The following is a 27,217-nucleotide window of genomic DNA, read 5'->3' as shown; positions in this document are numbered from 1 at the left end:
TATTACAATGGGTGAGTCTGCTTGCATCATTTCACTACTGGTCAGTCTGAGCTATAAAAACTGACCACAAAGGCGTTTAACTCTGTAATTTTTCCCACCAAACTTTAAGTCCTTCATTTTACCCATTTTTATGAAATTTTCAGTAATTCTTTTGATAATTTTGGATCAAATGGGCATCAATTTTCAATGGCTACAGTTTTTGATCAAAATTTTCAGTAATTCTTTTGATAATTTTGGATCAAATGGGCATCAATTTTCAATGGCTACAGTTTTTGATCAAAATTTTGGGAAAAATTTGAAAAAAAAATTGTCTTGATCTGAAAAAAATTGTATGGGATCATATTTTACAAAGGTGACAAAAATTGACTTTTAGCATTCAAAGGGTTAATTTGTAGATGTGAATGATATGTGGTCAGTGAGTTTGGTAAAATGACTCGTCTGAAAGCACATTTGCATGAATCCCCAATGACTGAGCCCGATAAACATAGACAGAGTAAAACTATGAAAACTGAAGTCAACATGAAAAGCCAATGATTCAAGCTTAAAGGTACAATGCACCTCGGAGACAGATACACCCAAACTTTTACAAGATTTTTTGGTCCTACCACTCATGTGGACTCATTTGATGCTCATGAAATAAATACAATAATTATTTTTTACTGACATCTTATTGTCGTGAAAATTGAAAACTGAATTTTTTTCCCACAGAGTAATTACAGGGATGGCAGCCACTTTGATTTTCAAATGTTTGTAAATGTTAAGTAATGGCAATTTGTACAAACTTTGCAAGCAGACTGTGTTTACTTTGTTGATACATGTTTGACCTTTGGTTATTGCTGATTGTCCAAAAATAGTTTTTACTGTATGGTAATGTGAAATTCATAGAAAATAATGACTTTTTAAACTGTACACTGGAAAAGCATAATCCATCACTTTCTTTTGTTCTCCTGCAAAGTGTGCTGTTTGTCCATAATGAAGCAATAAAATTACACTTTTCATATTATAATAAAGTACCGTACCAGAAGGCCGAATATATCAACAAAACCTTTGTGATGTTGTTCAGTATTTGATTTGCATCTACATTTGTACATGTAAAAAGAGGAGCTTTCATTCTTTCTGATCATTGAATAATTCTTTCAACTCAAAAAATAAAAAACTATGCACTGATACACAACAAAACAAGAGTGACCACCATTAGATAACATTTTATATGACCTCCTCATTCTTCTATGTTGATCCTGACAATTTGCATATGAATAGACCAATAGTTGCACAGGCTGGCTGGCACATTTGACGACGATGTAACACTTTTATAGGTCATTAGATGTACGTCTTTAGTTCTGCAAGCCTAAACTAGTTTGCTTGACTGGCTTCTAGACCAAAGTTAAATTTGTTCAACAGAAAAGGGTTATTAACAACACATACATACCGGCTTTTCTGATATTATTTCTTTAAGCTTTTAATGAAAGTACATGCAATGAATGGTGCTGATAGTTATAAAAGTAATAATCAACTTAAAAATAATAGAATATATACTCTTATGTAAGATCAGTGATTCTAATATTCAAAATATTTATCAGCTGAATAATAATACCTGAATGGTAATGAACCCATTGAAATACTAACTTCTATGGATAGAAATATTTGCCATTGTACATTTGCTGGTGCTGCAAGTCTACTGGTATGGGGGCCACCACCCGAACCGAGCGCTGGGTGTAGATTTTAACATATTGTACCATAATCTGTGATCGCACACAGTTCAGTATGATGGAATACAATTCTGACCAATCTCTGGATTCTCTCACCGCAGCTGCCCAACAGGAGGAGATCAGCAACCTGTACGAGCGGCTGGAGGACCAGCAGATGGAAATCAAGCGACTGAGGGAAATGCTGGACCACTATGACTCACCACGGGATACAGGTATGAGAAAAAAAAGAGAGAGAAAAAAACGTTTTGTGAGGAAAGTGTTTTGAGCTGTGAACCTCGATGATGAAATATTGCATGGTATATTTTGTTTGGGTTGAAAATAAAAACAAAATTTGTCATGTTGGTGTAAGAGAGAACAAACATGATATTATTAAACTTCATGGCGTATATGTCAAGTCACATTTTTGTCTCATTGAGAGGCTGCACTGCTTTTCAAACAACAACCAAAAGTATTGTTGGCATTCCCATAAAGGTCACTTTCAAATTGGTAAAGCTGCATAGACATTGGTTTTATGTGTGGATCGCAATTCGTCAACGCTGGTATGGGTTTGAGTTAAATGCTGGTGATCAACCACTAATAGTATGGTCACTTTTGCATGGCTTGGACCTATACAATAGGAAGGAAGCATTGAAGTAGGATCAAAATATTTTTTTGTATTATTAAAACTGTATATAGACGATGACCCTGAAATGGCAGCATTGGTCGATGAGATTGAAGCCCTGAAGGATGCCCTCTATCAGCAAGGAAGTGAGGTGGAAGAAATCATCACCCCTAGAGGGCCATCAACAAGGAGGGTACACTATGGAGATGTTGTTGATGAGGTGAGTACATAACATAGAACAATCTGAGTGCAATTAGATGTGGAGATGGCTATGTGTCAACCTCTCCTTGTTCTTTGTTTTTCTCATAAGTAGCTGTATGTATGAATGCTTGTCTCCACGTCTGATTTTTACCAGATTGACTTAAGTGGAACACACTGCAATCATAAATGTAACTACAACCATACTCTCACAAATGTACATTGACATGCAGGAGTAAAACAGACTAATTCAGAGCAAATGTTTGAAGCCTTAGTACACAGATGAAAACTCAGAATATTGCAATGTAAATAAAATGCATCAGCAGAAAGGAAAAGTACGGTACGGCATGAAGCAATGTCCATGTATTGTCAAAAAAAATGGTAATTTATGCAGAGTTTCATTGCAAAGGTAATAGATGCTGAGTGACTGACAAACAGAACTTTCCTCCAGGAAAGTTTAAACCATTCTCTTTCAGAATGCATGCTTTTAGCCAGGAATAAAATTCAACAGTCACTATGTGTACAACCTTGAGTGTGTGTATATTTTTTGTTTCAGTATCAATACACACCTCCATCATCAAGCTGGCCACCACAAGAGAGGTCAACTCCTCTGTCAGCACCACCACCACCAGCTGAGTACTACCCAGTTGATGATGGTCGATACTACAGCTCACCCTATGGTAGCCCTGGGAGATACTATCCAAGACCTGACAACAGAGGTAAGTGGACGTTCACACATTCAATCACATTGGGCACGTTTCATCCTTTTACAAAGAATTGAAAAGCTGGATAACATCGGTAAAATATTAAGAGAGAAATTAAGAGAGAAATTTTAAAAGAGAAAGTATTTTAATAAGAAATCTGGCAGATACTTTCGAATGGATCAGTGTTGCCATATTGAATAATTGCCGTGTGTTGTTTCCAAATCTTGATTTCACTGAACTGTCATTGCCTGTTTCCAGGCTATCCAGAAGAACGTGGCCAAGCTGGTCCTCAGCCAGTACCAGTGTATGGCTCACCTTATCCACACAGGCCACAATCACAACCCCCTCCACCACCTCCTGGACCAGATTTCGACATGTCAACCAGCATGCCCTACCAGCCACCAGCTCCACCACCGCCAATGGCTCCACCGGCAGCAGCTGCCAATATCAGCTCCGTAGCAGCGCCCCCAGCAGCCGGTGGTGGGATGTATGCTGCAGCAGCAAGTGCTGCTCCACAACCAGCTGTGTTTGTCCAGGCCCCATCTGCATCGACCATGGCCGCCAACCCAGCAACAGTGACTGCACCAATACCGACACCAGCAGCAGCAACAACAGCTGCGGCAGCACCAGCAACAAGACTGGCAACAGCTCCTCAGGTCATCCTGACCTCCACTGAACAGCTTCAACAGCATCAGGCTCTGCCTAGACAGATTGAGTTGCCTGCCGACATGCTCTTCTGCAACGTACCTGAACATCATGATTTGGTGAGCACCAGTATCACCTCTGATGGACATGTGCACACATCACAAGCACACACCTTTTTGCATTCACGTTTTCACTTATAAACATTTGCACACAGTAGTTGCAACACCGGAGTTGTTAGAAACTAGTATAATATCTTTCAAACACTAGCAGCTAGCATGACCTCCACTGACCTTACATTCTTGCCACTTTATAGGCTTGACTCTGCCAGCAGGAAACTTTAGCCGGGTCATAGAGTCAACCAAACTATCCAATTTGTAAACTAAATTGCCACTTTAACTGACTTTGTGAAAAAATTATGTTGTCTTCAGTTACTAAAGCATATGAAAAAATTTATGCTGAATGACTGCATAGCAACAAAAACCTTAGGACATTAAAGGTCACCAAGGGGTCACGCAAGTAGCTTATACTCAATGACTGCATCAAAGAAATGCCAGAACACAAGGATTATTAAATTTGCTGTCTCTCAAAATTTAATCCAGTGTATAAATACTGTATGTTGAAAAATCTGATTTACTTTTTGAATCAGCGTGTTTGTGTAGCTGGTAAATAAAACAGCTGCAACATCCATATTATGAAGTAGAAACTGCTGTCTCGACAAGGAATACAACTCAATCATTTTATGGTGTGACCAGAATCTGTAATAGTCGCGCCAGCGGCTTACTGACTACGCATGCGTATATTCATAATATACTATGCGAGTAACCGGAAGTGTACCCTTATTTCGCGGGCGCCGCCATGGGGTTTTTTTGTGAGTACTCGTAAATAAACAAATATGAAAAAAATTACTATTATCTAACATGCCATTTATAAAATATACCTCTTTTATAAGTCAGTAAATGTTATTATGCACCTTGTCGCTGATACAAAATATCGTTAATATAGATAAAGGGAGAAAACTGTCGTGCATATGAACGGGATGTTGTGCTGGGATTAAATTTTAGAAAAGCGCCCCCTGTGTCAATAATTAGATTCAAAATTGCCAGTTTTTTAGACGGAACGCTATAGTTTTCAGCTTGCAAGTGGAAGGTGGGCAGTGCGGTTACCATTGCAATGATAATGATTGCATAATACGTCCCTTGTTTAACGCAATAGGTTGTTATCATTGTAAAATTGCCAATTTTTGTTCAAAGTTATTACACGTTACAGAAAATCTATACCTGCACTGCTGCAGGGTTTGACGTCGTGTACGTATGTGAACTGCTTACATCAGAGGGAAACTGGGCATAGTTGTCATATAAACGTTTATGAAGTAACAATTAATTACATTTTATCATGAATCAATACAAATAACATTGCCAATCTTAACCCCTGGCGCGACACCAAGGGCTGAGCCCTATATAATATTAGGTCTGCTGTGGAACAATATGTCACACCATGACCAATATGGTGTTCTGTGGAAAACACACACTAAAGATTCTCTGTCATAGTGGCACAAACAAACACATTAGCATAAAGACATGCACAGGAATACGCATTACGTGCTATTTATTTATTTTTCTGCACATGGGTTTCACGTAGTGAAAAACAATATGTGGCAACTTGATAAAAAATCTTACAAAGGGTAAGAAAAAGGTTTAATGTAGATTGTGAGTGAGTGATTCAGAAATTTGATAACTTGTTTTCCATCTATTAATAGGAGGATGAAGTGGCAAGACTTCACAAGCTTATAGAGAAGCAGAAGAAGAAAGATAAGAGGAGACGTCGTTTCAGTCCTGGAAGTACAGACTCACTCGTCTATGACAGACTGGAGGAAGCACTGGAAGTAAGTATTGTGTATTCCGGACATGGATTCATGAAGTTTTCCAAACATTACTTTTTTCAAATTCTCCCGGCACTATAGCAGTTACTTTCAAAGAATACTATAGCAATGCCATATGCATTACTGTAACTGACATCAGAACACAAATACTGTATTTGAGGACAAAAGGAAATGTTTCAATTTTGCTTGGAGAAAAATACCTCTCTACAGTTAAATTATACTTTTATAGTCTAAGTCTTTCCAAAACTGCTCTTTTTTCCTGTTTATCATTAGGTATTTCAAAATCAGTATCATAATTGTTGTCGCCTCACAGTATGAATGGTATTTTTTTAATTGAAAATGTTGTGATTTTCAAGTTCTGACATTGCTTGAAAATTCAATATTTCACTTCACAAAGATGGAGTACCAATGACTCACCAGCTGCCCAGCTACTGTCCAGATGAAAGCAAATGTAGGTACAGAGACACTGAATGAAAAATGTATTGGAGTTTGTTGCTAAACAATAATTTCAACATTAATATTATAATTTATTATATTAAATACAGGGTTGCCATACCTGTATTTCTGTCCAATAACAAAATTTCCCATTCACTCATTTGCATGTCAGTCGTTTAAAAATACATTTAACCTATTTATTCATTATTCTTGTGTAATTTAAGGGTACCTTTCAGACATGTGTGGTGAAAGTATGACTTAATATGTAAATTTTTAATGTGAAAAAGTCTTCGTTTTAAACACTTCTTCCCAAAGTATATTTGGACTGTAAACTTGACCAGTAATGAATATCTTTGTGAATCAGCATAGCGGACAACAAGTTAAGCAATGTTTCCTCTTTAAATTTTGTCCCCATTTTTGAGTATCTTCCCCAAAGATCTAATGGTCTGTTCCTAAAGGTAAAGTTTCTTGTACTATTAACCCCGTGCTCAAGGATTTTAACTTAAGTTTGGTATTTTGATAAAGTAAATCCAAATTAAAGTGTCAAGTGATAATATATTTGAGTGCGCAATCAGAGATCACAGCATTCAAGTTAACCACAGTGAATGTATCCCAAACATTTACCTTTTAACGTCCAGATTTTGGTTTGTCCCCAAGGACTTCAGTTGTATTGATGGACCTTTATACAGGGATATGGGTGGGGGAGGGTAAAGGGGGCTTACACAGTGACAGTACATCCCATTGGTCACCGGTAAATTTACAATGCTCAGTTAAACACTTGTGTCTCAACTTTGTGTCAACCCAACTATTCCTTTCCCACAGGAAAAGAGGGAAGAGCTTGATGCTTTAGATCTGGCTGTGGAACGACAGAGAGCCAACTTGCGACGACTGAAGGACGAAGACGCTGAACTGAAAAGAGACAAAGACGACACCTTGCACGAGCTGCAAAGACTGAAACGAACCAAGAACAAAGACCGGGAAGAATTGAAATCTTCCCGGGAAAAGGAAAAGAAGAGAAGGTACTTCCATTGGTTTTATGGCCCTCATATGCCTGGCTGCAATTATGCCATTTATAAATATCACATGTCCACTATGCAGTAATCTCCTGCTATCTCACTGCTTTTGTTCATTTATCCCATCCCCTAATGCAGACCTTTCAAGATTCGGTCACTGCACCACGCTGCCCTTGACTGACTGCCGTGCAATCCCAGAATGCATCTGTTTGTATTGTGATTGGCCAAGCTGTGCAATGGGTATGCAAATGAACCATGTGTGAGATCCCATCGCGGTCTTTGGTTGATGATGGCTATCATGTTGTGACCAATATTATCAGAAGGATTCCGGCATAGCTGATGTGAACTTGACTTTGTGATGTGTAATAGCATCATTCTGAAATCTGTATGGAATTTTGGTATTGACAAATTATATGTTCTATATTTTATTTTGACAATAACAACAGTCCAAAAATGCACTCCCATGTCAGTAAGATGGCATGAGACATTCTGCCCTAAAAGACAAATAAGACTGAACCAGGATTATGCAGCTATGCTTTCATTTAATTTTTTCATGAAATGCACAGAAGATGCAGTTTTTGTGATAATAATAAGAACAATCATACCCCATTTAATCATAATTTTACTCATATATTTTACCAACCTCTTTTTTTAAAATGTTATCAGTATTAAGTTAGTATGTGCCTTGAAAGTGAACGACTTAAACTTTGGCTCAAACTTTCCTGAATGAAATTTTCAACTATTCTTTTACCAAATCAACGATAAAAATCGGGGGACACAGTGCAAAGTTTTGAACTAGCGAAACAGATTACCCAGCAATTTGCGATATTTGAAATTTAAAATGGCCGCTATTCCTGTGTTAACTCTATGGGGGAAAATAAATTTTAGGTTTTCGAAAAACTAAGACAGTAAAAGTTTTTCTTTCTCTGAGAGCTGCAAAATGAGCCCTCACAAGTGGCAAATCAGAAAAGGATTGTAGAAATTTGAGTCTGACCGTCTGTCCCCGAGGCACTTTCTACCTTAACATAAAGTTACCATGATAATTGTTCAGTATAGTGATCTAGTAGATCCTATGTAACTCTATTTTTGTGACTTTTTAGGCTATAGCTTTTTAACTAATATTGTGATCACAAATACCCTTCTTTCTACAGTATGTCATCCTTTTATAATGCCAATTGTTATAGTTATTATCACTTCAAAGATCACAGCAGATAAAACACAATCTGCTGGCAGGTTGCAGGCACTGTGGAATTTTCCATCCCATATTTCCTTCTGTACAGGGTCAAACTTTCTGAAATTTGTGTTGAGACTGAACAGTATCAGGGCTATACCTTGGGAGCTATAACGTCAAAGAGGGGCAAATCCACAATTGTCTGCGGGAAAAAAAATCTGCACGACCCGGTCACACCAAAGCACAAAACTTGTACAAGTTTTTTTATGAGCACGGAAAATATTTGCAATGAATGTTACTAATTTCATTAGTAATTGTAGAAAGAGAGTTGTGTATATTCTTTTTTGCCGTTTTTCATTTAACAAAATGTTTTTCTTACAAGTCAAAGAGAGAATACCACGTACAAAACAATAACAAGACAAATATATATTTGTTATGTGCAATAAAATGTATGTCAAATATGAAATAAAGACCATTTAATGTACATGTGTATGTAATTGTGATGGTGAATAGATGAATGGAGATACAAGAACCAAAGAATTAAAGATGACTTTTATCAACAAATTAATGACAAATCCACTTCCATTGATTTCCAAACAGGCCACACATTATACAAGTCACTCGCATCGATATCTGTACAGTCTGTTGATTTGACTGTTGTGCTTTGAAGGAAAACAAAAAACTTTCAGGCAAAAAAATCAATCTCTTAAACATGTTTTTGGCCATCCCACTGTTATGGCTTGCATTTGTTTTGACAGTATCAGAGTAAATTGTATGCTGTTACAGTGGTATTTTTAACCATTTCACACCCATTTTCATATCTAAACTTCTACCCATTCATTCCAAAATAATTGGGCGATACCAAAGTCTGGCAGTGAAAGGGTTAACCTGTTCACCCCCCAATTCCTAATGGTTTGGGCCAAACCATGGTGGCGAAAGGGTTCAATCCAGGTAGACTGCATACATAACATTGCATAAGGATGCTTCAAATGCTAATGAACGCTCATAATGATCACAGAAGAACTCTTTGGTGTTTGTCATGTAACAATACACTGTAATATGTAAAAGGCACTGAATATCCCAATATAATCCTTATATAACCCCCTGAGCAAGGTCACAGTGTTTAAGAGAGTGACTTTCCAACCATGCACTGGTACGGCACCAGCAGTTCAATACTATAGGAAGGGCCTGTATAATTTAGTGTTACAGACATCTTTTTACCCAGTTTGCCTTTACTTTGTGTTGATAATGCTCCACCATTTAGTGTTTTTCTCCGTTCAAACTTGAAAGCAGTGTGCAGACGTCCATGTCATACGCTTGTTCACCCTGTCACTCCCATGATACAATGGACAGATCCAACCACTCAATAGAAAACAGCTAGCTGAAACCATTTTTTGGCGCAGGGGAGGGACATTGCATCAAAACAAAGCATTAATTTGCCCTCGTACCACTCCATGATACCATTACCTAACATCTTTTCTTTATGTTTTTTTTCCTTTCTTAAAATGAATATTCATGATCTCCAGAGAATTCCTGGCCGGCAAATCAAGTCACCAAGAAGAGGAAGAAGATTACACTGACGAAGTGTCGTCGGAGGCTCCTCTCGCGGGACGAAAGAAGAGCGATGTCATGGAGGAAATCCACTGTCTTGAAAAGACTCTGTCCAAACGTAGAGCTGAATTGAGGGAAGCAGACAGGCTACTCTTCGAATGCAAATCTGATCTCAATGTTGCCAAGGAAAAGGTAGGCTCTTGAACATTCAGCCCCTCCTCCGTTTACATCCTCAGTCACCCCTATTTTCATTTTTGGAATGGCCTTTTCATATGTGGCATTGATATTTCAACCTGGGCTGTGTATCACCGTGCTTTAGACAATATTGGACGTCTTTGACTTCCAAGCTTGATTATTTGTTTTGTGTGGGTGTGTCATTGCTTTTGTTTTTCCCAAATGAATATACGGGTAACTTACTGGAATAGCAATCGTGATAGGATAATTATCATACGTCTCTCAACTGTACACTGACAAGAACACTACTTCTCCATGTGACGATGAGATTTTAATCTCATGGATCTGCCACTCTTGTTGTCTATGGGAACGTCAACCAAAACTTAAAACAAACTCTGTTAATAACACCAGAATTAATCATAAGAGTAGGTATTTGGACTCCCTTTGAAACTTGTAAGGCAATTGAAAGTCCAGAAATCGTACTGAACAGATGTACAATGCAGCCTGCCGATTTCCTTTTGTCCTTTGTAGGGGTATTTCAACTTTGCCACAGCATGAAATGATATCATCAAGCTGAAATCACTTTTCACTTCCACATTGGGAAATATTGGCACTGCATATCGCCCTAGTTGATGTCAGGGGCAAATATTTAAAGTGGAAAGATTTTATAACTATCAAAGTAATTTTCTTAATACATAAACAATATTACAAATGGAGACATGTTATGCTTTTTTTCAATGATGTTTAACCCTTTTCTTGCCTTTACACAATATAAAGCCAACAATTTCTTTCAGATGTAGACTACTTTTTTCTGATTTTTACCAAAATTTTAGTCAAAAAGTGTAGCCTGTGAAAATTTATGTCCATTAAGTACATAATCATGGAAAAAATTACAGAAAAAATCATAAAATTTGGTAAAATGTTGCCCTGATATTTTGAGGAGGAAAATTACAGTGCTCAAAGGGTCAATAGTATGACTACTTTATTGTTCAGTGTTGAGAAAGAACAATGAGAGCTGTCTCAATATCCAGTGCTGGCAACTTTTAGATGTTTTCCCCATGTCTAAATTATCTTTTGATACCATTTCCATATTGCTGTGAATTTTCATCATAATATCAGTTATAATGTTTATCGCAATAATATTGCAACTCTGGACCACAAATACTTCATTTGTCTTCAAAACAAGAGAGTGAGCATAATTTTTTTCTCATGCAATAAATGCATCTTCCAGGCAAGGGAAACGATAAAGAGGTATGATGACGCTGCGGAGAAGTTAACGATCACCCAGCAGGATGCGGAGGAGATCGAGAAACGGGCCCAAGAGACGGCGGAGCACCTGGTGAGAGCAGAGGAGGAACTGGCAAACTTGAAACTGGACGTCCAGGAGATGGAACAGGTGAAGATTAAGAGGGAAGACGAGATTAGAGAGATTAACAGGATTATTTCAAGCAGAAATGCAGATTATGGAGATGTAGATCAAAGAACTGCACAGACTACTTCTGGGTAAGTATTACATTACGGTATGTTTTGTATGTGAGAAATTTGAATCTCAAAATGTATCAGGGAATCAAAATATTATACATTTGTCATGTTGTTGCACAAGTTAAAAGTACTTTTGCACGTATGCTATCACAAAATTGTTTTGCTATATTGTGTGATGTGGCATGTCATAGAGAAAATTACTCAAAATCTTTCTTGGTACAGAAGTAGAAATTCAGTAACCTAAACGTGTCGCTATTTGTGTACGTTTTTCTACAACAATCTGAAGATAGGGTCACTTAATGTTTGGAAAAGAAACAAATTTCAAATGGAACATAAAGTGGTGACTTTTTGCTCATTTTACATTTTACGGGTCCATTTTCTGTTTGAAAAGCAAATGCTCTACAACTTTTCAGAAAAGTTCAAAACCTTCAGATCAAACCACGATGTATATATACTAAATAATTCCATTTCTACATGCATATAAATAAGTTCATACGTACACCAAAAACAATATCCTACATGTATGATAAAATGTACAAGTTTTCATCAGTGTAGTTCAAGTCACACGCTTTCATCTCAATGTGATCACCCCTACATAGTAGAAATAGGATGACCCAGCCATATACTGTATCCCCATCTTGCCCTTAAAGCAGGATAGAAAGCTGTTAACCTACATGTATTTTGTCTGATGTATGTGCTAAATAATGTTTTCCTTGTCTTATTTTGTTTTTCCCCTACCTTGCTGTGGCATTGGTGTTAAATGTTCAAGTCGTAGGCGTCGCAGGTAGATAGTAGCATGCTATCTTCTCATCAACACTTAAAAATGGTCCTTTTGATATCAAAACTTCCTACTTTACAGTTACCGCCTTTTGCTGGCATTGAAACTAAATGAGCCTAAAGCTTGTAGAATTAATTACTGTACTTGTAAATAATGTAAAACTTTGATAAGTGTACATAGTTGCATTTTCGTTGTTATTTGATATGACGTGTTAATTTTGGCAAATTTTTAAACTGTGGTAACATTTCATTTGTGTTTGCTATGCAAAAATAGGAATCTGTAATGAGACAATAAAAACATAAGTGATGATAAACTTGACAATGTACTGACACTGTTTTATTTCATAAATGTCCTTCCAAGAACCATTAGTCAGTGTTGATGACTGCACCAAGCTGCTCTGATTTAACACAAATAAATAAACAAGAAAATAAGTAAATAACAATCAGACAATAAAATTGTCAAATTTAATGTATATTCAGTGATTACAAAATGAGTTTCATTCTTTTCTGAAGATTTCGAATTGGATTCTGAATCTGATTTACTTTGAATACCGGACGAATTACTAGATTATGTTACATGTTTCCAAGGGATATGTGTATAGGGAACTGCCTGCTTGTTTCAATATTTTTTTTTACTTTTTTCGCCAATATTGAAAAAAAAATTTATAAGTACTATAAAATATTCTCTCAGAGCTAGGTGAATTTAGCCATTGGCTGTAGCATTTTGAATATATTTACTATTAAAGATGTTGAATCGGGGCAGCTAAGTGTAACGTGTTTTCTGTCCAGTTCTGTTCTTTTATGAGCCCTCTGTGTTTCCGTGTGTTGTTTTTTTGTCATCCCTGTGTAACACTTCACCTTCTGGTGGTGTCAGTGTGTGTTGATCTTCTCGCCTCTGCTTTGCTCAAAGATGCGCTAGAGCCCACCACACCGACTGAAAATGTAAGAATTGACCTAGAAAGTCATTCATGGAATATTGATATAATACGGGACATATTGTATGGTGTAGAAATGCCTGTTGGGATGTGCCGGTATAACTATGCAATACAGAGACGAGATATTATGGGAGGTCATATGCATGAGCTATAGTATGCTGTCATCTGCATGATTGGATATAAATATGGATAGCACATCATGATTTTTATCATTTTCACAGGGTTAATGTATGGTCAATGTCATACATACTATAAAACTGGCCATAGATAAACTTTTCACTTTTTGGAAGTTTCATGTGTAGATGCATGTGCTCTAAGCTTGTTCAAAGTTGATAATTATAGTAATGAATATCTATGCAACTCACTGAAATTTTCAGCAGCAGAAACACAAAAAACCCATCAAAGTTCAAAACCGCACAAATGGTACTCAGTATTTTAAAGGTTCAAAATCTTGTCTCTGAAGAAAATGTTTTATGAACAACAATCCTTCCAGGAATGTGATTCACAAGACATTACAGAGATCCTGAATGTTTCAGTGCTTCCAAGTTTTGATATCTGTACTCAGAATTCTCTGATGGGTACATAAAAACCATTCCCCATGTTCACTGAATTCAATAAAGTTTGGGTGATGATGACATTGACTCTGTACTCATAGAATGACTCATATCATAGATGGTATGTCAAATTCCTTATCCATTTAACATCACGTTTGATACAGTGTTTCTAATATGACTCTAGCATTGAGTTGCAGTGGTTGTTGAAACTGTAATGGATGACTATACCTACATTCCGATCTTTGCGTTGCATTCTCCATTTCATTCTGGATGCATAATGGAAACTGTTGCTGACTCTTGTCTATGGTGTTGGGCATTCCCACTGGCAAATGACAAATATAATGTGTGAGATTTTTACTCAATCGTTAACTGCTGCTTTGCCTCTGTGTTTAATACTTTCAGCACAAAAATATAAAATGTAGACTCAAAAAGGTATTTGTTACCAGTTGTTTTGATTTGTGATGTCTTCTTGTAAGATCACTTCCTCAATACAGTTTGAACCATTCATTACAGGTTCACACAATCTGCTGTGGGCATAGAACACATTCTGCAGTGGGTATAATGCAATCTGCCATGTACACATTACAATCTGCCTTGAGCACAATAATAGACATTGTGTTTTGCTATTTCTCACTTTTCAAAGTCGCAGTGTTTACTCAAATGTCATCAAATTTAACTTCTAAACTTTCCTTTCCTCTGTGCTGTACCCAGGCTGGACAGATTCCAGGCAGACCTACTCTTGGGTGACGACAGAGACTCAAGACAACAGGTAAATATTACTGGTATAAAGCAATCTTTCCTAGGCTTTCTCCTCTGATATAAAAAAAGCAATAGTCTATAGATGTCAGATTTACCGAGTGACATGGAAATTATAAACGTTTTTGTCACCTATCATGTAAAGAGCCAGTCACTGAAACTTGATTATTTTTTGCTCTGTTTTTGTATTTAATTTAAACGACAGTTTCTTGGTCTGCTTCCCAAAGCATGTTGGGATGCTTCAGTTTGTCAACTCAGCCTGTACATGTGTAGACTGCATTGTTGTTGTTCATTTTACATATAGAGCTGCTGTGTTGACAAGCTGTACTGCAAGTGTTTCTGCAAGCTTTGGAGAGTAGAAGAAGAGAGAGTACTTGAAAAACGAAAAGAGTGAACAAAAATCATCAAAAGTGACAGCTACTGGCTTTTTAGTCTAATTTGTGAACGTTAATATGAAGTATGAACATGGTGCTGTAACAAAGTATACAAAAATAATTATGATACATGTGTTGATCAGTTATAATTTTTTACTGTATCACCACAAATTCCCAATGACTGAGTCATTCCCAATGGTGTCACTCAGTGCAAATAAAACACTGGTCCAAATTTTTCATTAGACTTTCAGAAATCACACATACAAAAATGATGAAAATTGAAAGTGGTTCTTAGCTGCCACTGTTGTTACAACGTGGACCATAAAAATCAAAATGTCAGGGATTTGACCTCAAGCTTGAATAATAAACAAGGGTGAAAAACAGTGTAACTTATAATTAGCGGCAGTCAATGTCAGCATGTGATGCTGTGCTTAGTACCAAATACTCTATCTTGTATGTCTTGCTTTAACCCTTTCACCCCCAGTTCCCTGTATACAGGTCCAACTTTACCATAGAAAACAATGGATTTGGGACAAACCATGGTGGTGAAGGGGTTAAGGTAGTATGTGCCTCAAAAGTGAAAGACTTAAACTTTTGCTCAAACTTTCGTCAGTGAAACTTCAACCACTCTCTTACCAAATCAAGAACAAAAATGAGGGGTCATCGTGCAAAGTTTGTTACGAGAGAAACAAATTATCTAAATTTACTGATATTTGAATTTCAATTTTTGAAAAACTAAGATTGTAAAAATCTTTGTATCTCAAAGAGCTTTACAATGAGCCCCCACAAGTGGTACCGGTAGATCAAAAAAGAATGGTAAAAATCTGCGAGTCCAAATATCTGTCCCCGAGGCGCATCTTCCTTAAACATACTCTTGCATTGAATGATCTTCATCACATGGTTTCCACTAAAACTCCAACAGCTTCATTTACAGCATGGAGATGTGGAAGACATCAACCATGAGATAGGGCAGAGGAAGATGGAACTACAGCACTTACTGGAGAGTGTAGAGAAGAAGAAAGCAGAACTGACTGCTGTGCTGAGGGAGGGCGACACCGACGTCAGCAAAAAACAGAGAGACATCAAGGTGAACACTAACATTTGAAACTGAATCATAAGGATGAGCATGGAATGATTGAGAAGATAGGGAGAACATAACAAGAAACAAACGCCCTGTCTCTAAGTCCCAGACTGATGGTTTCCTATGATGAGAAAATCACCATAGACAGCAGCCGTCAGGTCCTCTGCATCTGATTGACCAGTTTTTGGTCCAAATTCATTGTACCCCTTCACCATCATGGTTTGGCCCAAACCCATTGTTATCAATGATAATTTTGGACCTTTTTACAAGGAGTCGGGGGTGAACGGGTTAACCTTTTCAATCAGACTTTGGTACATCATAAAATATTCTAAGCTTAACTAAATCATTTCCTAATTATTACAAAAATTTTAATTTTTGTTCTGGAACCAGAAAGTACAAAATGCACTTGAGGAACTGAGCACCCAGAGAGATGAACTAGACCTGGCTGTCAGTGAGAAGAAGACTCAACTGATCAAACTACGCGACAGCACTGAACAGGAGGACGAGACGTTACAGCATCTGATCTCTAACGTCAACAAACACAAGACGGAGCTGAAACACGTGCTAGAGATGTTACAGCTAGAGAAGACAGAGTTAGAAGCCCTGAAACAGCAACATAATGAGAAGATGTCCACATTGGAAAAGACGCAGCATGCTGTCATTGAGGTACGAGTCACAAACAAAAAATTTATTCCCTTTGAGCACTTTGAAATTGAAATTTTCTATTGCAACTTTGAAGCAGAATACATTGAGATTTGTAATGTATAAAAGAGCATGCCATCCTGTGTATCAAAGAATTCCCCTATGAAAGGAAAAATCTAGACAGGAAAGTTGAGAAAGAAAGAAACAATGCAAAAAAAATGACTTTTCACCACTTCCCTCCATCAGAAAGAAAAGAAAATGATACAACTAGGAAAATTTTCAGCAGTGCAACATATTCCTTTGGGAAGCTATGAATTGGTGTATTATGTGTAGGTCTTAATTTGATCCTCTTTCTTCAATCGGTTATAAAGGATTTATTAATCAGAAGCTGTTAATGAGTAACAATTTATAGCAATTTCTGGTGATGTGGGACATGTCCATCTCCTGTAAGGTTGTACAAGCCTCAAAATTGACACACTTTAAAACTATTGCTCAGACTTCCCTCAAAAAAACTTTTTATCACCCTCTTTCAAAATCAAAAATAAAAATTGGTTGTCACCTTGCAAAATTTGGTGCTACCAAAACATATCACCACAAATTGACTGATATTTGAAATTCAAAATGATTACCATCCCTGTTTTAACTCTGTAAGAAAAACTTAAATTTTGGATTCTCATAAAAATAAGACTGTTAAAAGTTTTTTAGGCCATAAGTTTTTAAAGTGAGCCCCACAAGTTGTATACAAAAAAGTATTGTAAAAATTTGTAAATCCGTATTTCTGTACCCTATGTGTATTCTACCTTCAGTTTGAAGCGTGACCGTTTAACAACTAGAAACATGATCCAGGTAGCTTCGATATTCTTGCATTGATTGTCAACAACATGCAAGATACCGATGCCAATCAAATATTGAAAAAAAAAGATTCCATTGTCTGAACCTTGCAAGTTGACAATTATTGCTGACCCAGTGCCTAATGCTGTCTTCCACGGATTATTCGTAGGAGAAAGCTGAGTTGGAGAAACTGGAGACGGAAGCCCAGCGCAAGAGAACCGAACTTGAGCAGACCAAACACATTGTTGAGAAAGAGAAAGCAGACAGTGAAAGACTTTCTGCTGAAAGGAAACTGATACATGATAACATACAGACATTGACCAAGGAGAAGGAATTATTGGACAGCAATTGTAACAGTCTTGAAAACAAGATTTCTCATCTCAAGAAGTGAGTATCACATATACCAATTAGAAATTTGAAATTTTGTTATCAGTTGTGATTTTGGACCTGTTTACATGAAAATGAGGGTGAACAAGTTAATTATGCCACAGAATGAAAACCATTGATTGGCTATTATCATAGTCTTTCCACAAACATTGAGGGACCATGCTACTCAACAACTAAAACAATCAATTTCATTACCAGTATTTCAAAATTTTCTACATCCCTGAGTGTTTTTGTATATCAGCAAGAGAGATTGAGAATCTGGTCCTTTCCCAGGATATCCTGTATCTCGGTATGAGAATTGTAAAAACTACATCTTGACATACAAATCACGAGAATTTTGAAATTGAGTGGACAGTTGCTATACATACCCATCAGTGTGATTTTGACCTTAGCATCTTTTTAATACTTTTTTTGTTTTTACATATGCCAAAAGGAAACAAACTGATGTTGAGGATGACATCCACAGAGCTCAAACCAAACTGGGAAAGATGGGCCAAGATATCACTCAGATGGAAAAAGAACTGGAGGAGACAGCAAATCAGAAAATGTCTGTTCAAAAAGATGTGCAACAGTTGAAACAACTCATCAAAGGTAATTGTAGAACAAGTTTGTTTTTGAGTAACTCACAATCCTGTACAACATGTTTGTCCCCCTGGTTGTATGCGTCCTTTTGTTTTATTCACATATTCTATGGCTGAAAAACTTAGCCCCTTCAATGACATCCTACTCATCCCCATGATTTACTTACTGTTTGGTATGATCCAGATGCTCTCAAATTCTGTTACACTTCTCAGAGACTAAAAAGTCATCCACTCATTTGACAAATACCAGTTTTACATTGACAAGAGGAATTCTGCCTCTAAAACAAACAGTTGACTCGGTCTAACCGCTTTGCAAGTATTTTCATTTCATTATATGAAGCTAAAGAGCAACCTTTCTACAAAATTTTCTTTAGTGAAGGGAGCCCTCTCTCAGTGAGAAAAGATGTTTCTTTTGTTTACGCAAAATCATCACTTCTTTTTCCACAGAGAGCAAGAATGAACTGAAGGGTGTGAAACGACAGATCTCAGAAGCACAGGAGCAAAAGTACAACTTGGAACAGGTGAGTAGTGGCTTCCATAGTTTAATGTATGCGACAAAATCGAAGCATTACCTCTGAACTTATTATATTATAGCTTTGTCAATACCAGTGACTTTTGTGAAGTCATTCCCAACATTATTACTGATAATGTATCCCATGATCCAGCACTGTGTCCCCAGATGTCTGCTACATCTACATATTCACTGGCTTTGCCAAAAACTATAAAATGATAGCAATTATGTACCCCCTCCCAGCCAATAAAAGGCTCAAGCAAACTTTGTACTCAATAATGTACAAGGCAAATTATGTAGTGCAAAGTTTGCTTTCGTCCAGTATGGGCCGGGAGGGGTGCATTATTACTTAACTATAGAATGCAAAAACATCCAAATCAGCCAAAAAATGAAAGATGAACAATCCATGGTCAATTCTTAAGTATTTGCTTTTTGTTTCATCACTGTTTCTCTATAATTTCTATTTCTGTAAAGATTTCACTACATTTCAAGGTTTTGAGAGATCTTTCACGGCTCTGAACCATTGCATCAGCAACAATGTCTTAACCCTTTCACCCCCAGTCCCCTGTATACAGGTCCAAGATCACCATCGATAACAATGGGTTTGGGTGGAACCATGGTGGTGAAAGGGTTAAAGGTAGTACGTGTTTCAAAATTGAAAGACTTAAATTCTTGCTTGAACTTTCTGCAAGGAATCTTTGAACCATTACCTTTCAAAATCAAGAATAAAAATCAGGTCATTGTGCAACATTTAGTACTCAGATATATAAATTACGAAATATTAAACAACACTTGAAATTCAAAATGGCTGCCAACCCTGTGTTAACTCTACGGTGAAAAATTAAATTCACAAGTTTCACAAAATAAGATGGTCAAAACTTTTCTTACTCAAAAAGCTTCAAAATGAGCACCCACAATGATAAACCAAAAAGATATTGGAAAAATTTGAAAGTCCGTATATATTCCCTTAGGCGCATTCCACATTGAATACTTCTCGTTATAATCTGTAGGGTAACGCCACTATTTATAAATATCGGTAATACATTTTCTCATTTTCTTCAAATTTACCATCAATGTACAATGCCTGATGTAATTAAAGAGGCAAAAAGTACTGCCAGATACAAAATTAAAGTGTTTCAATAATTTGGGGGTTTTTTTGGTAAACATAAGCAAGTGTCCCCCTCACACTGACAAGAAAATGATTAACTCACCTCCTTTCTCTTTCCCTGTGCTCCAGGAACTAAGAGATGCTGTCAAAAGGAAAAGTGAAACTGCCGGTGAGCTAGACAGAGTGAGAGCAATGATTGACAAGAGTAAGGAAAATCTGAATGAATGCGTGATGCAGGAAAACAAGAAACAAGAGGAACTCCATGGTCTGCTCAAAGAGATTGATGAAAGTAGTCTCCAGCTTGACGAAAGAAAGAGGGCGCTTCAACGACTCCATTCTGAGATAGAGAGGGAAGAAATCAAACAAAACAGAGTATGTAGATCATTTTTTATCCAAATTTCACCCAATCTAACTTCTGACATAGAGGACATTATGTACATTGCTTGCCAGCGTTGATATTTTGACTGCTTGGCATGAGCAAGTAGGATTTCTCTGATCTGACATTGGTGGCGCTCTTTCAGATCTGGTGAGATTGGAAATGTGCATGTGGATATACTGGTATAAAAAAAAAGAAGTGTGCATGTGCTCATAGACAGTAGAGAAACGTTTCTCTACTCTCTATGATGTCATACAACCTTCTGTGTATGCAGTATCAACAGGACTGGCAGGATCTTGACAATACAGCCAGTTTGTTATATGATACATGTAGATCATTTGGGAGGGATTTAAATATTGTTAGATGTCCATGCACACTTTTCACTATTAAAGCAATTATACAAAAAGAACGAGTCTGGCCTACTCACTCTACTTTTGTTTCTGACAAATATATTTGATTTAGTGTTTCTTTAGCTGTGTTTACTCTGATTGACAATATCTGCCATTGTAGTTTGGGGCTGATTCTTTCAAAAATTGCCTCTTTTTCAAAAGATAAGTGTCACCCATGTTGCTGGTATCTGATCTCGATTCCTCCCTATCATGCCTGTTTGTTTGTTTTTGTTTGACAGTTAACCTTGACTTTTGTTTGTGATACCTTGAATTCTTGGCAAACATTTGTCCCCGTTTCAGTGCAGTCAGCAAACATGATCAAAGCAATCCAAAAGAAAAGTAGACATTCATTACAAGACTTTAGACATACACTCCCCGACCACAACTGCTTAATAAAGTCTATACTGTTTTTAACTAGTCTTCCGGGGGTACTTTTAAGATACATTTTACAAACCAATTTTGTTTTTCATATTCTCTCACTCACCACTGCTTATCACTTCACTGTCTGATATGGATTTGTTAATTCTCAACTGTATATTTTATATATTATTTATATTAGTACTTATAGATGAAGACCATGCTTTTCAGCTGACAGGGCAGGAAGCTGTCAATTTTGATTTTTTTTTCACCGTTTTGTTTTTACTGTTAAGGTAGAACGCACCTCGGGGACAGATATTCGGACTCTCAAACTTTTACAATTTTTTTCTTATATACCACATGTTGTGGTTCATTTTAAAGCTCTTGGTGAAAGAAAACTTTTCACCGGCTTAGTTTTTCGAAATTCGAAAATTTTTATTTTTCTCCATAGAGTTAACACAGGGATGGCGGCCATTTTGAATTTCTAATATCGGTAAATCTTGGGTAATTTTTTTCTCTAGTACCAAAATTTGCACGGTGACCCCCTATTTTTATTCTTGATTTTGAAAGAGAATGATTGAAAGATTCCTTGAGGAAAGTTTGAGCAAAAGTTTAAGTCTTTCACTTTCGAGGTGCATACTACCGTTAACTAATACAGAGCCACAGTTTTGAGCTTGTCAACTCAGCCTGTACATGCATAGACTGCATTGTTATTGTTGACAAGTGAATTCTGATCCACACTAGAATTCAAATGTAAGCAATAACAGTGTATTTTACGTGTATATATGCTATGTTGACAAGCTAATAATAATAATTGTTAATAACATGCTCTGGAAAGTACAGCAAGAAAATGCAGTTGACATGTAAAAATGTAAAACTTAAAAAAAATCATTTACATGTTGTAAGGTTACCAGCTGCTAGTCCTGTAAGAAATAAAAACACGCAATAATTTGCCTTTTCACAGATAACATTTAACGAGTAAGTGTGTCAGCCAATATTTTACTTTTTTATCCCTTCTGTCCATATTATCTGTTCTTTTTTGGTAATTCTCCTGTCTATTTTTATTTTTGTCCATTTTTTCGTATCTAGCTCATAGAAAACTTGAATGTGGAATTGGAGACCGTAAACGCCGACATTCAGGGTAAGCGAGATGAACTTGACCAGACCACGGCCAAACTTCACAACGTCAAGAGAGACATGGAGAAACTGGAGCTCACTAAGGAGAAATATGAATCTTTAGAAGACAAAGTTGGACTTCTGGGTAGGCAGTGCTCTCTCCTCATTCTTTGTGTCTCAATCCTTCCCCATCTGGTAGTGTAGCGGTCTAGTGGAAGTACCGAAAACAACAAGGTTTGACCAAATCTGACATTTGAACGGGTGAATAGTCAGTGCTTAGGGAGGGAAGAGTTGAAGACAAATTGTCTGCTTGTTGATATTCTCTGAGGAAATGTTCTAAAAACTTAAATAGCTAACTGTTTTCATTGGACATTAGCAGTAGTTTTTGATCATACAGGTTTTTTATTATTTTTTGTTTCATATCTCAACTGCAAGTTCTTGTTGTACTCCCCAAAGCATGTTGAAATGCCTTGTCAACACAGTGTCTATGTGTGTAAAATGCACCTTTGTTGTTTAACTTTAACCTGTTCACCCCTGCTTCCCTGTGAACAGGTCCACAGTCACCATTTATAACAATGGATTTGGGCCAAGCCATGGTGGTGAAAGGGTTAAATTCTAGTCCAGACTAAAAACTCACTTGTCAAAAATTACGGTTCATTCTACACATGTACAGGCTGAGTTGACAAGCTGAATACTGTGTATCTCAACATACTTTGGGGAGTAGAACAAGAAGCCATGGTTGACATTAAAAACAAAAGTAGTACACAAATCATCAAATGCTACATCTTCTGTCCCTGAAACAACACCTTTGAAACAAAATCGTGGTTCACTAATAGTTACTCCTATCTGAAATCTTCTGAACTATCTTGTGAAAATTCTACATGGTAATAAAAATATAGTGGTGAAAATAGAGCAGAGCTCCCACTCATTGCCTTTGGGAATGCTGCAAAATTTTGTTCCATTTATTTCCTTTTTTTACCTCAGATACTCCAAACCATCTGTCACGTTTAAAAATGAAGTACAGAAAATACATATGGCTTTGTTTCTCTAGATCTAAGCTTGCTGAAAAACTGTGTACATTTGTTTTGTCTCTTCATAATTGTGTTTTAACAGGGATTGATGACTGCGATATCACTGGCTCTGATTATGGATATGTTGCTAAATATAGCATCTCATATGTGACATAAGCTGCTCCCGACAAACATGAGGACACATTTTTTGTCATGCATTCTGTATTTGTTCTTTCCGCTATTGTTTCCATCCACTGACATGTACTTTTTCTGGTTGTTTATCATGACACCTATCCTAACAACAGTGTCGTGTCAGTCCTATTTGTGCATGAAATTTCATTAAAATTAACAAAATTTTTTCAAACAAATACTTATCTTTGCCTGTAAATAATGGAACCGTGATGTCACAAGGAATCAGTCCATTTCTCCAGAGTCCAAGACTACCTGTTGTCTTACTTAGAGCATTGAATTTGCCATAGTAGAGAATTCCAATTCTTATTTATTCTCTTCAAAACATAAGTAGAACCTAGAAAATTTCAGGGCCACTGGACTCAAGCGTATGCTGGGCCCAGCTCCAGCAAATACTGTATACTTTTCACAACCTCATTTTGAGGGAGATATTTATGTTTCTGTATGCTGTGTTTTAAAAAAAATTCAACCTCAGGAATGCCCTTTTTAAACCTGATGTCCATCTACATCTGAAGTTGGCACATCTAAAGTTGGCAGTGTCTTTGTAGATTTACTCAGTTTTTGCTAAGATTTAGGAAGTATAGATAAACATTTTGAGAGCTCTCAAGATTTCTCATGTACTAGTACTGTATTGTATAATAGCTGCAACCATGGAGGTACTCTGTAACTACTTCCATGCTTGGATACACCGAGTGGAACACCGGTAAAATGACCTCTGAACTCTGGTAACATGTACTGGCTCACTACCCACTCAGGAAAAAAAAAATGTACATGTTCTCAGTTTCTTGTTTTGTAAACAGATGGTAATGTTTCTCTTTCCACAGGGGATCAGATTGCATCACTTGAGAAAGCCCTCAAGGACCGAGATGAAGAAAAAAGCCAGCTAGCAGAGACCTTGAACTTCACGCACAATGAAATCCAGACCCTCAGAAAAGTGAGTTTTTCTTTGACCCCACAGCATGGGTGAATGACACTGTATTGTCATGCATGATTGTGTTTGTGATGTTACCTGTCGGTTTACTTTTCTGGCAATCAGAGCATGCTCGCTACCCATACAGCTGTGCTACTGGAAACAGGATATCAATCAATCAATCAATCAGTCAATCAATCAATCAATTGGATTTCTGTAGTGCCAAAGTCCACAACGCAGTAGTGTTCAATGGTGCTGTACAGAATCAGAGTTGTTCAGTATGCTCTACTATAACAGAAAAGTTTTGATGTTCTTCTTAAACGTATCAAGGGTGGGTGACTGGCACACTTCTAATAGGGCATTGATCCACATAAGGGGGAATAGTGTGTGAGAACGCACGAATGTCGTAGGATATAAGAAATAATGGGCATAAATTTTGACAGGATACACCCATTGTGTCATGTGTGTGTACTTTTCTAATTCACAATGTCGGGGCTTTGTCTGTCGCCAGTCTCTTTCAGAATGTACATTTCAAGATTCTTCTCTGGTCATCAATATCTTACATGTAATAGACTGCTTGAAAGCTTACCTGTAACTTCCACTTTCCGTTCTGTATACAACATACAATTTGACGTTGTAGAAAGCTGGTTACATTTCAATCCAGTGGCACACTGATGTCAATTTCATTCTTCTGTGGCTTCTTTACTGTCCGAGTGAGTACATAATATGTGTGTGTGAGTTGTCATTGACTGCCTGGCTTTTGTATCTGTTTATGTGTAAAATTGTGTTTGTCAGTATTTTCTGCCAAAGTCCACATTTGTCATAGTAACAAGGAGATAGGTTACCATTTTCCAAATGCATGATAAAGCATGTAATTACAGTCATGTGATAATTTGCTGGGGAAAAAATTCTACAGAATTCAGTTAGATCAATTTGCTGGCCTTCTTTATTTCTAGGACAAGCAAGAATGTGAACGCCAGATTGCCGAATTGAAAATGGAACTGACTTCTGCCAAGGAACAACTGCAAAAAGCCTGCACAGTGAGTTCTAGATATTGAAAAATCATGTTATTCGTACTCTCAAGTTCGGTGCACAAATGTGCAGACACGATAATCACCACCGGAAATGCACACTCAATTCAATTGACAGTCGCCAGAAACTACTAACGCCAACTCAGTCGTAAACAAAATTTTCAGTTCTTTTCCCTGTCTCTCATTGCCCCAATTGTTGGAGGCTATACCAATGCAGAAAATATGAGACAAAAAACTAGATCGATAGGGTAACAAACTGTGCCATTGTACCTGTCTTTGGTTGCTTATTATGTGTGTCTCAACTTGAGTGGCTTCGGTTTAGGTAAAAGTCAATTCTTAGAAAAGCCTCAGTCTTTTATAAGACGTCTCTTCCTTATATGGAGTGAAGAACCATTATTATGGATAGAAAAACAGAGTTTTTTAATAGTGTAGGTTTCAATGTAAAACAAGCATTAGTATATAGCATTTTTTCATTACCTAACAACTCATATTTGGAGCATTCAAAGCGGCCATACATCTTGAATTTGGAACTCAGTGAAAGAATCATTGACTTGGTTCCCTGGTCCAAAAATTTACACTCAATCATTGAAAATAGTCTTCAGTCCTGATAAGGAACAATATACAGTATGGAAAGCGTCTGAGTATCAAAACGTGAATCATTATTTATGGTATTTTCAGTGAAATAACATTTTTGAAACAGGGCACCAGCAGATGTGAGAGATTAGTGGTTGTGCAAAATAAAACCATCCATACCAAATAGTTGAGTAAAACCACCAACGAAGTTCTGTATTCTTTTCACTGTATCAGTAATTTTGTTTACTCACAGGATTTTGATCTGGAGAGGAAAGACTTAACTGGTGAGATTCAAAACTTGGAAACCACCGCCCATGATCACTGCACACGGGCAAACAGACTCAGTGAAGAGTTGAATTCAATCAGGCAAGAATACGTCCAGGTCAAAAACCAGGTGGGTGATATGTCAGTGGCTTTCTAGCTGGCTCGCTCTTTCTCTCTCTCTTTCTCAATCACACACACACACACACACACACACACACACACACACACATACACACATACACACATGTGACTTAATATACATGTGACTTAACAGTCATCAGGCATCACAATCTAATGTATGAAAATGTCTAAAGTTTGTCTAAATGTCTAAATATTTACAGTTTAAGTGATGAAGTCATTGTTTAAATAAAGTTGGTGTGTGATGTGTGATACTGAGTGTACCTGGTACGAGAGTGAGTGCTTTACGAACTCTACACTGTGTTGAGGGGTCGCAGTCAGAAAAATTGTAACAGCTATAAGCTCGGTTATTGAACCACTCTTTTTTGAGATTAGTGATTTGGCCGAGCAGTTTTGTCTGTTGCTTCTCCGCTAGGTGACTTGGCACCATATGTTGTGAGTTCGAACCCGACTGAAAACACCATCTATTCTAATAGGAAAGTTTGAGGCACACACTACCTTAATCAAACTTTCATATGAAGAAGTGTCATTTTGTCATGAATATGTATTGAGGCAAATTTGAATTGACATTTGTTAGCGAGATTAAAGAGTTAGAAAAAGTACAGACTCAGTTTTTTGCACCAAACAGAAACAGATGGTGGGCTTCAGAAAGATAGCTTCTAGGTTATGGCAACACAAAATACAGAGAGAATGAATGGTTAGAGTTCACATTAAGGTCATCGGCTGAACACAAAATAGAGACACTCCCTTCCCTGAAGTAGCTGA

The 27,217-nt window shown here is 37.1% G+C and overlaps 1 protein-coding gene across 7 annotated transcripts in view; it reads left to right on the top strand.

Moving 5' to 3' along the window:
* Nucleotides 1–27,217, top strand: part of LOC139114342 (centriolin-like) — a 67,085-nt gene that overhangs the window by 32,411 nt on the left and 7,457 nt on the right. For 3 of the 7 annotated variants that reach the window (XM_070676000.1, XM_070676005.1, XM_070676001.1), the window contains exons 21-40: nt 1,811–1,921; nt 2,385–2,530; nt 3,065–3,227; nt 3,471–3,976; nt 5,614–5,739; nt 6,994–7,190; nt 9,882–10,098; nt 11,312–11,583; nt 12,332–12,346; nt 14,540–14,597; nt 15,881–16,045; nt 16,430–16,705; nt 17,682–17,899; nt 18,333–18,490; nt 18,928–19,001; nt 20,229–20,471; nt 22,311–22,482; nt 24,361–24,470; nt 25,403–25,486; nt 26,304–26,444. In XM_070676000.1, coding sequence (XP_070532101.1) covers nt 1,811–1,921; nt 2,385–2,530; nt 3,065–3,227; nt 3,471–3,976; nt 5,614–5,739; nt 6,994–7,190; nt 9,882–10,098; nt 11,312–11,583; nt 12,332–12,346; nt 14,540–14,597; nt 15,881–16,045; nt 16,430–16,705; nt 17,682–17,899; nt 18,333–18,490; nt 18,928–19,001; nt 20,229–20,471; nt 22,311–22,482; nt 24,361–24,470; nt 25,403–25,486; nt 26,304–26,444 — 3,452 coding nt within the window. The remainder of the gene's footprint in view (nt 1–1,810; nt 1,922–2,384; nt 2,531–3,064; nt 3,228–3,470; nt 3,977–5,613; nt 5,740–6,993; nt 7,191–9,881; nt 10,099–11,311; nt 11,584–12,331; nt 12,347–14,539; nt 14,598–15,880; nt 16,046–16,429; nt 16,706–17,681; nt 17,900–18,332; nt 18,491–18,927; nt 19,002–20,228; nt 20,472–22,310; nt 22,483–24,360; nt 24,471–25,402; nt 25,487–26,303; nt 26,445–27,217) is intronic. The other 4 variants (XM_070676003.1, XM_070676006.1, XM_070676002.1 and 1 more) reach the window with 3 other exon arrangements.

Source organism: Ptychodera flava, chromosome 16, assembly GCF_041260155.1.
Source record: "Ptychodera flava strain L36383 chromosome 16, AS_Pfla_20210202, whole genome shotgun sequence".
NCBI lineage: Eukaryota > Metazoa > Hemichordata > Enteropneusta > Ptychoderidae > Ptychodera > Ptychodera flava.
The sequence above is the reverse complement of the archived record's forward strand: the minus strand, read 5'-3'. Positions and strand labels throughout refer to the sequence as shown.